At 35.5% G+C, this 10775-nt stretch overlaps 1 protein-coding gene across 1 annotated transcript; it reads right to left on the bottom strand.

Annotated features, from left to right (window-relative positions):
- Positions 1–1609: 1609 nt before the first annotated feature.
- LOC109238335 lies at positions 1610–10378 on the bottom strand. Its single transcript, XM_019404767.1, has 16 exons — positions 9778–10378; positions 7841–7962; positions 7666–7754; positions 7542–7577; positions 7265–7358; positions 6618–6660; positions 6430–6530; positions 5929–5993; positions 5312–5805; positions 5129–5216; positions 4921–5040; positions 4015–4583; positions 3239–3374; positions 3086–3154; positions 2845–2976; positions 1610–2236 (listed from the first exon to the last, which is right to left on the bottom strand). Exons 1-16 carry the CDS (start codon positions 9987–9989, stop codon positions 2123–2125), a joined length of 2484 nt encoding a protein of 827 aa, XP_019260312.1. The 5' UTR covers positions 9990–10378; the 3' UTR covers positions 1610–2122.
- Between the last annotated feature and the right edge of the window lie 397 nt (positions 10379–10775).

The following is a 10775-nucleotide window of genomic DNA, read 5'->3' as shown; positions in this document are numbered from 1 at the left end:
GCTTAAAAGAGGTGTTCTGGAATGGTCTAGCTGGCCTCGTCTTCACGAGAGGCGCCATCACGACCGGGGTGGAGTTTGGGTCGTGACAATGCTGAAGTTATTTAGTTCATTTGTAAAAATTTCAGCACTAAAATAGCTGAAGTTTTTTTTTTTGTCCTGGATTCATTAGTTTTGTCATAAAACTTTTTCAAAAACTTCAGCACAAGATGCTGAAGTTATTTAGTTCATTTGTAAAAACTTCAGCACTAAATAAGCTGAAGTTTTTTTTGTCCTGGATAAGCTTTTTCAAATACTTCAGCAGAAGATGCTGAAGTTATTAGTTCATTTAGTAAAAACTTCAAGCACTATATAAGGCTGAAGTTTTTTTGTCCTGGATTCATTAGTTTTGTCATAAAGCTTTTTCAAAAACTTCAAGCAAAAAGATGCTGAAGTTATTTAGTTCATTTGTAAAAACTTCAGCACTATATAAGCTGAAGTTTTTGAAAAAGCTTTCTAACATACTTGATAAATAATCACCTTATTCTTTCATAGTGTATTACTACTATAAAATAATCAGATTGCCAAACAATATCTAAATCATAAATTTTGGAAACAAATAAACGTGAAAGAACATAATTACGTGGAAATATTCACAAATTATTGTCTACTACCTTACGTAATTATTTATAATTTGTTTTTATATAATCTGATAAACATACTTATGGCAATCATCCCATGAACTGAAGTTTCATAGCAGCACCAACAACAACAGAAGAAAGAAGAAGAAGAAGAAAACGAAGGAGGAGAAGGAGAATGAGAAAGGGGGCTGAAGTTGTTTAAAAAGTGGGTACAAGTTAAAACTTTTAAAAAAAAATAGGTATAGGTTAAATGGGAGCGACCAAATAGGGCGCCCCGTGCAATTTTTACTTGAAAAAGTGCAACAAATTGGTTGTTGGAAACCCGAATTAATTTTAATTGCTTTGACTTCAAAATTTTGGATTAAACAATTTTAGAGTGAAACCTGAAAATAAGAAGACTTAGCTAGCGTTTGGACATAGATTTGGTTGAAACTTGAAAACATGAGATTTTGAAAATGAGATGAAAAATAATTTTTGAAAGTTAGAATTGTGTTTGGACATGCATTTTACTTGAAAGATTTGAAGTTTTGTGAGTAGAAAATTTCAAAAACTACTCTACAGCTGTTTTTGGGATTTGAAGATTTTGTTTTCAAAACCGCCAAAAATTGTTAAAATTTATAAATAAATAGATATATAAAAACAAATTTTGAAAAAAAGCTCCCAAATTTTATGGCCAAACGGGAGCTTAAGTTATATCTTGTAATCCCTAGATCACTCATTTGAGCTTAACATATTTTTCCAAATGCTTGTACTAAGCTACTTATCCAAAAATCTTCTATTAAATACCCTCTTCCTTCCAGACTAGTTATGAAGTTCAAAATTCAACGCGCACGAATTAAGTGGTTTGATAAAGTGAGCCTGTGACAAATCCATCTTGTGAAACAGAATGTCCTGAAGCCATTTTGTTTAGGCTCAAGCTCTAAGATATTTAAGAAAGAGTTGCATGGCAACAAGTAGCAGAAACCACATTCATAGTAAAATGACTTCCCAAATTTCAAAAGAAAATCAAACCTGTGCTTTAAAATGTCCAAATGAAGAATATATTAGTCCCAGGAAACTCTTGAACAGAAGTTGATAAATTACACTATAGCATTAACTGTAAACAAGACTAATTTACAATACACTATTACATGGAATCACTATAGATGAACAAAATCATAACTTGCTGTGAGATTTCCGAGCCCCTGTGCCATTCCAGTTGCCACGCAGAGATCATCTTTGATTCCTACAAGACTGCTATGGGCTAACCGTCGCTCTGAGCAGAAACAGACTGAATTCTCCTTCCTTCTGCAACCATCCACATACAAACACAAGCAAGCATTTGACAAGCACATTTCATGTCACACTCTCAGAAGTGGAGACCAGTTTGGCACAGGGTTCGAGTATCTCTTCCTTAGATTCAGGAGAATGCGGTTTTGATTCTGAAGGTTGTAGCGATCACAGTTATCACCCCTTTCTCGAAAAATAATGCTGACAATCATTTCTTGATGCATATATTTGACGACCTAAAGGAAATAAGATAACTGCTGCTTCTTTCTAGAGCCTCCTTCTCCATAAAGGTCATTCCACTGCTTCAGCTCACTCATTACGGATCCCTCAGAAGCAAAGCTAGCAGCAACCTAACAAAAGAAGTGATTCATGAAGATCTGTGTGTATGCTATATTGAATACAACAAAAGAACTGAAAATAAGTCCTTCGCAAGCATTATTTGTTAGTATTGATTTCCAGGTTCTTTGATTCCACAAAAGAAAGACTACAAAGTGGCCAAGTGCTTGATTATTCCATGCCTTAATGTATACAAAAAAAATTCTTGGTTCGTATTGCACTTTTGTGTTAGAAAAACATAATCCTATAATCAGCCACAATATCATCACTAATAATAATGATGACCTACAGCTAATTACAACTTCTGAGGAATAAACAGCAAACAGAAAATTTCATTTTCAAAAGCAAGGAGATCCTGTAATGTCATGATAGTGCAAAGAACCAATTTTTTATGACATTAGTCCATCCAAGAAATTTTTTGTACCAAAAACTGCAATTTCCTATCTGAGATGGCCAAAGAGTAGCTTTAATCAAATGCTAGGACAAAGAAAAAATTAATGAAAGAACTAAATGCTTCAGATGGTCCAATCAAAGGAGAACAGAAGTATTTTTATAATTTGGTTTAGGATCTTTTTTGTTTTATGCATTAAGCCTCATGAACCCAATATAAGAAATTGATTACCTGATTCTTTGCCTGTCTCATGTCTTCCATGTTTAGAGGCCTCAAAGCAATTACTCTTTCTTCTGTGGCTTCTTCTTTCTCATCTGAGTGATCTTCTGCACTCTGCCCTTCGTCAGCTCTCCGCTTCTTTTCCTATGAGGAAGAAGAATATATAAGAGAACACGAAGAACACAATAAAGCAGATAGATAAAAAAGGTTAAGTTGAAGAGAACAATAGGGAGCTAGAAGCTTGCAGTATTACCATATCTTTCTTTCTCTCTTGTTGTATTAGCTCTCTGACAGGCCGATAAGCTGCTGTTGTGCACAAGTTCTGTTGTTGGAAATTAACGCTTTCAGTCATTTCAAGATAATAATAGCCATATTTATATCATTTTGGAAATAGAACATTACAAACCTTAAGATCACTTCCACTATATCCTTCGGTCATGGCTGCGAGCTCTTTAAAATCAAGATCTTCTACCTTCTCCTTTGCTAGAAGAGTTCTCAAAATCTTCTCTCTATTCTCAGCTGCAGGTAAACCGACCATAATTCTGGCAAACACGAAAACCAAATTTGAGCATTTATATCATTTTGCTATATCATCATAAACTGAAAAAGGTCTTGAAGTTTATAAATGTTTCCTTAACGCCAAAGTATCAATAGGAACCATTGCACATAGTAAAATATCTGCAAAACTAACTGCCTATTAAACCTTCAGAAGTTAACCAAGAGCTAACAAAATCATTACGATGAGCAACATACCTCTGATGACACAAGTCTTTTTGTCACCAGAAAATTAAGAATCGTGCGAATAGTCTAGCAGAAAATAATGTAAAACTAACAGAAACACATAACAAATGCATGAACAATATTTTTGTCGTTCTTCATATTTGTGCTCAAAAGAGAAAGACTATAAGTAGATATTTCTATGAAGATTACTATAAGAAATAGATCTTCATCCTAGAGTGGAGAAGCTTAAGGGCATGAGCATTTAGTTCAAGCCACCAGAGGAGAAGATCTATATTGCTTTCTGCCTCTCTTTTTTTCTTCCTCTTTGTGCAAAGCTTCTTTGAGATGTGGAGGATTAGCAGTAAAGTTTCGAATTGTATAACATACTGGTGAAAATGAATTCACACGACTGGAGAACACAATTAAGCTAAGTAAATGATTGGTGTCGAGCTGTAGAAGTACCTGCGCTCAAACCGCCTGATTATTGCTTCATCGAGGTCAAAAGGTCTGTTGGTTGCAGCAAGAACAAGAATACGCTCACCGGGTTTAGTCAATAAACCGTCCCAATGAGTCATAAACTCATTCTTAATTTTTCGCATAGCCTCGTGCTCTCCAACTCTTGTCCGCTGCCCGAGCATGCTATCAACCTCATCCACAAAAATGATCGTAGGAGAAACCTTCGCTGCAAGTGTGAAAAGAGCTCTGACATTCTTTTCATCTTCCCCAAACCATTTTGAAGTAATGGTTGACATTGAGACATTTATAAAGCTCGCTCCAGCTTCGTTGGCTATTGCTTTGGCCAGCATCGTTTTCCCAGTGCCAGGTGGACCAAAGAGTAGTATACCTCTGCAAGGCTTCAGCAGTCCACCGTTGAAGAGGTCGGGTCTTCTAAGAGGAAGCATGACCAGCTCCTGAAGTGATTCTTTAGTTTCATCTAGAGCACCAATATCTGCAAATGTCACTCCAATTTCATTTGAAGGTATAACCTCTGGTCTTATCCGCTTCTCAAATTCATTGTCAGGAAGAACTTCCTGTAGATATCATATTACACATTAAAGCAAATGGAAGAAACACCAAATGAAGATTGAATTAACAAACAATAAATCAACTTGGACCAAAAAGTTAAAATATATACTAAGATGAAAATCAGTGAGTAAAAATTGTAAGCGCATAGTGTGACAAGACATTTTTGAAACCAGTAAATCAGCAGAAATTTTTTTCAGAGGAATATAAGACATCCTTGTAAAATTAGTCAACATGACATTTGAGAAGAAAAAGAAATAATACAGCTCTCAAGATCAACTACTACCAACTGAAAGGTTTAGTAGAGAAGGTTTTGTAAAATATTCTATCAGGTGCTGCACATACCGGGGCCTTAATCTCTCCATCCTTTTTGGCTGAAGGAACTGATTTTTCAGCCTCGCCCTTACTCTCAGACATTGGGTTCTCAGACTTTGTTTCAGGCTTTAACCCAATATCCCCAGTAACCTATTTTTGATTAAAAGGAGAAAATAGAATTAATTTCGTCTGAGATAATTCCTCAAGGTTCAACAGAAACACCAAAATGCAAAACAACCTTGGACGTTTCAGCATTTGCCTCCATTTTGAGGGAGTCTCTGCAACCACTCTTTCCGTCCTGGAAGACACTTAATCCATGGGACAAACTGCACCAGACGAAGCATAGTACGTACATAAACATCACGTAAGAAAAATAAAAAGAAGCTAAATTACTCAAACAAATTGGAAATCTGGCATCTACCTGTTGGATGATATGAGGAGCTTCCCATTTCGATATTCTGGATCCTTGCTGTTCATCAAATGATAGGATATAGCAGAGATAACAATTTCCTCTATGTAATTACTCAGCACCACCGTGTCAGCTTGACAGATTGATCCTAGATCATCACATTCGAGGTCATTTGCTGCAAGCACCTCTGCAATGTGATTCTTGTTGTCCTGAAACTGAATCATCTTCATATCCTCTTCCAGTTGTGTTTTCCAGTCTGTAAGATGTGTTTCATCTTCAGGGGGCCTAATTTCAATATTGTAAGGAAATAGAAGACCGAGTTTCTCATCTACTTCCTCACAATCATCTTCATGCTCAAACATCCTGGATCCTAGAACCAACACCGATCCTGACAGCTTCTTCAGCATTCGATCAAATAGTTTATAAACTCTGGGTGGTTGAAGATGTCTGTCAACATCCCTGATGTAGAGAATAACACGGTTGTTTTCAGAGACCGACACCAAAACCTGAAAGTAATCTCCTTGTTTAGTAAGATTAAAGATGAAACAATCATAACGTGAAAGATACTGAGAAGATCATATGGAATAACAACACAGTTACAAGTTTGAAATTAAGAGAAAATATACTACCTTGTAAAGTGACTGTAAGAAAGCCTTTTCATCTATTGACCAGCTGTTCACCCGCTTGATTGGAGCTAATGAAAATGAAGAAGCAAGAACTGATCAGAAGATAATCTTCAATCATATGATTATCCCTCATAGGTTCATCAAAATTCAACATTATGAAATTGATAGATGCAACTTATGCAAGAGATGAATCTAGAAATCCATTGCAAGTTCAGTACATCCGGTAAAGCTGGTTGATGGTTAGATGGGAAATTTGATGAGATCCTTCAATAAAAGAAACATAAAGATGCAAACCACACTGTAGTAACAAGATCACGAGAGTAAGAAAATGATACTTTTACATAATTAGTGGATATTCAAATCATGATTTTCTAAATTAACTTCTCTAACAATTATACATGAACATCATGAATGCAAGTGGACTCTGAACTCCATTCATGACGTGTAACAGGAAGCAAATAGCAGAGCCACGACAAGTAAATCAATTCCCTACAAGCATCCCACCTGGATTTGAAGAACAGGAGTCAGAGCTGATGCTACTTATATCAGAAGAAACAGAGGCGGTCCTGCGATGCTTTAGAGAGTTGCTTGCACCTTCCCTATTCCTGTATATCCCAAGGCTAAGGGTTAAAATGAAATATCAACTCCGAAGACCTGCATTAATATCTGAATGAGGAAGAAGACTAATATACCTTGATTTAGCATCAAACGCAGTGGTTTGCCTTGAAAAGGTACCTGCAAAAAAGAGAATAAAAACTGTATATGAAGATCATCTGGAGATGTAAAACAACATGAAAGTATCCAGCCTGAGATTTTAAGTAAAATTCTGATTAGGTCAAGATTGAAATCAGAACCATCAGCATACTGGCTGCTGAGCTCCACGTGAAAGATGGATGTTGAACTTCAGCAATTACTTGAACTTTACATTTCTTGTTTTCTGATCAATTGTTTTAACTTTACACTTAACAGCCTCTGAAAAGCTCATGATAAATTAATTCCACCTTAGGACTTATGAAATTAGAATCAGCTTTGATTGCTTTTACTCTTCGGTTACAGGACAAAAACAACTTGCTGGTGTTAATGTGGAAATTGCATAACTTCCCACAAGATAAATGTACTGTTAAAGCTGGTGTATTATACGACAGCTAATATTTTGCAACTTCATAAACATCTAGAACCTCCTTTAAATATAACATATGCGTAAACGAAATCAGCAACAAATAGTTTGCGATTCATATTCTTATATTTAAGTTCAGATATATTCATTAACTTACATAAACAGACACAAATACAATTAAGTGTACCAAATAGTGAAGAACTATGGCCTTTCTTCATATACCTCCATTATTCTCTCTTGCTGGAAGAATTGAGAATGAACCAATCAAACTGGACCAACGCCCCAACATAGACTCTGAGGTTGACCTCTTGAAAGCCTACAAAAGTAAGATGCTGAATCAGGTAATATTCCACTAGGGGTGAAATGATTCCCTATTACTTATAGTGGAAGTGAAATTAGATTCAACAGTTAAGGAAACATGAATAATGGGCCTTAAGACAGCAATATTTTGACCAAATAAGAATATAATTCTTCAAAGACAGTAAAAATTAGTACTTACCGATTCTTTCTTGAAGATGCCATACTTGCTCTGCATCTGCAACGATTGACCCATGAAATAGAATGAATACAAGTACCAGCAGAAGATATGCTAAAGTACTGTAAAAAGAGGCCTTACACAATACCTTTAGAGTGAAGTCAGTTAGGTCCAAAAGCAGCAGTTTAGCATCAAAATGATGTGCCAAAGCCTTCGCTAGAGTTTGCTGGTAAAGTTCTGCATTATAAGTATCAAACATGGTTAAAGCGCTAAATGCGGATACCATATCAACTTGGAACAGACTTTAAATGCGAAAGCCATACCAGCAGGCCCTGAAAGTAGTATAGCCCTGCTTGCAGGAGAAAGATTTCTTGTATGTTTAGACACATCTAAGTGATTCAGATGAACGTATGCTGCACTTGTTAATAACACGCGCGTCCGTTCACTGTCAAAGCCATCACATTTGAAGGAGATTAATAAGTGTGAACGGTCTTCAACATATAGTCGTAGAGATTATCAGAGAAGTAGATTGAGGATACAACAAGTTGGAAGTGAACAGATATTTTCGAAATTATCAACTTTTACAAACAAAAAAACTCTAAGGTCCGTTGGGGTTATGGACAAAGAATTGAAACAAATTTACAATAAAGTGAAATATCAATTATTTAATGTTGCCTTTTCAGGATTACACTCATTGGCAAGGAAAAATATGTCTTAGAGCCTTGATGCGACACTGAAGCGCCCACAAAGCGAGGCGAAGCGCTCAACATGTTTTGAGCCTCGCTTCAGGGCTTAAGCACAGCTTTGAGCACTGCCCAAGGTGTGGCTAGCAGTCAATTAAGTGAAATGAAAATTATTAGAGACCGGAATTCAAATCATAGGCAGACAAAAAACACTAGGTGATTGATTGCCCTGTGCTCAAGCTTTAATGGAAAGAGTTACCCATTATCTTTGCTAGCCTATATGATTACTCCCTCCGGTCAAGTGACCAATTTGCTTTTTTTATTTTGGTCCAAAATAAGTGTTCATTTATATAATCAAGAAAATTGTCAATATATTTTTCCAAAATTACCCTTATGTACGTATCCCTGAAAAGTCTTTTGCTCCTCACATTAAATTATGCTGTAACATTTAATTAAGGGTAGTTTAGTCACACTAACTATTTTTGTCTAGAATTTAGTATTTTTTTAATGGGCGTGTCCAAAGCAAATTGGTCACTTATTATGGACCGGAGGGAGTATTAGACAATCTAGGGAAGAAAGAAACCGTTGAAAATAATACTCCCCGTGTCTTATTTTACGTGAGGTACTTTCCTTTTTAGTCCATTCCAATAAAGAATAAATTTTTTTTATTTGAAAATATTTTAGCTTTAAACTTCCTATTTTATCCGTAACAAAATAATTTATCGCTATAAAAATATTTATTACAGCATATTTGAGACCACAAGTTTCAAAAGTCTTTCTTTATTTCTTAAACTATCTACATCAATTGGGACGGAGGGAGTAAGCTTTAATTGCAATATCTTAGTATCAGCAACTTCAACTAGAACCAGACCATAAACTAGTGTATATGAAAGTGCCGGATCATTTTGGGCTTAAGATTTACCACGACCAACAATTTTGAAATCACCAGTTTTACCTAATTCATAAAATTTGGAAATTCAAGTAGTAGTTGCAAGTCTGCAAGTTTCATGTTATTACTAATTATTACTAATGGACCTTTGAGCACCAGAGTAGTTTGCTTACTGAAGGGCCAATTTTGAAAAATCATACATCATAAGAGTAAACAAGTTACGAACAAAATGAAATTATTCTAATAAAAAAAAATTCGTTGATTTATGTAAAAAGCAGCTGTTTTTATTGAAGGACTAAAAACTGAGGGGAACAGAGACAAAACAAAAACAAAAATTTAAATAAGAAAATTAAAAGAAAAAATTGCAGAGAAATCCCAACTTGAAGATTCCAAATTCGAAAAGAAGCATCAATGGTGCGCGCAATGCATTACAGGTGACAGGACTACATCACATAGGCTTAACACAATTAAATCATGAGATCCAGGGAATTAATATAAAATGATCATTTACGAAAAGACAACAGAAAAAGCAATTGAAACATAAACAACCATATTCTGCAATTATTTGTGTAGCACTGATAGGTTGTTGCATTTGACAGATATTATCAAAAAAAAAAAAAAAAAAAAAAAAAAAAAAAAAAAAAAACTGAAGATAGAAAGAATGGCGGCTTTGTGAAAAAACTGTTACCTTAGAAAATAAGGGAAGTCATCAAAGGAGACTTTGGTATGCTTGCCGTCAACGATGAGCCGTCGAAGTTCCTGCTCGATTTGCTCGGCCGTTATCCCTTCCGCCGCGGAATTAGCACCGGTCCATTTATTAACAGCCTGTCCTGAAGCCAATCCAAGCCCTACTCCAACCCCTACGCTCAATGCCGATAACAATACGTGCTTCTGTTCCATATTCACGCCAAAGATAGATCTGTTTTTGTTTTTGTGTTGTGATCCTCTGCTCTATAAATAAAAAAAAATAGTTCCAAAATGTTGAATTGAAACAAGTTGAACGTATTTCTTTTATATAAATGTCAATATCAAACAAGAAATAATGGGGAAATGTGAAATAATAATGTACGGGAATGGAGAAGAAGGAAGTTGGAAAATGATGGAGAGAGAGAGAAAATGAAATGGGTCGTATATACTAAAGGAAGGAGACGTTGGTGGATTCTGATTTCTGCCTTAATAATAATGACTGGTAATGAAAAAACAATTAACAACTTGATCAATTGATCGATCCCACTGCGACTGCGCGCTGTTTTTCTCTCTCTCTTTAATTTGTTTCTTCTTACACGTTTGCCTTGCAGTGTCGTCTCAATTTATAGAGTTAGGAGAGATGAAATCGGAGCCCCATTTGAAAGCTTTTTTGACCTTTGGACTCAATGCTCCTACCTTTTTCTTTTCCTTTTTTTTTTGTTTTTTAATTTGCTTAATAAGGACAACTCCGTATGTAAAATATTTTGCGTTAATGCATGATGCGGGAAAGGGCCGCAACCAAGGGGTGTAATGTAGATAACCTACTCCAATATAAGTATTAGTGAATGTTTCTACAGTTTAAACCCATAACCTATAAATTATACGGATATAACTTTATCGTGGCTCCAAGAGTCTATTCTTTTTAAAGTTAAATGTTTATTTCTTGTTACTTTTCTTAAGAACGTTATTGATCGTTGCTTTTCCAATGCCCTTTCCCTC

This window comes from Nicotiana attenuata, unplaced genomic scaffold (assembly GCF_001879085.1).
Source record: "Nicotiana attenuata strain UT unplaced genomic scaffold, NIATTr2, whole genome shotgun sequence".
NCBI classification, from domain to species: Eukaryota; Viridiplantae; Streptophyta; class Magnoliopsida; order Solanales; family Solanaceae; genus Nicotiana; species Nicotiana attenuata.
The sequence above is the reverse complement of the archived record's forward strand: the minus strand, read 5'-3'. Positions and strand labels throughout refer to the sequence as shown.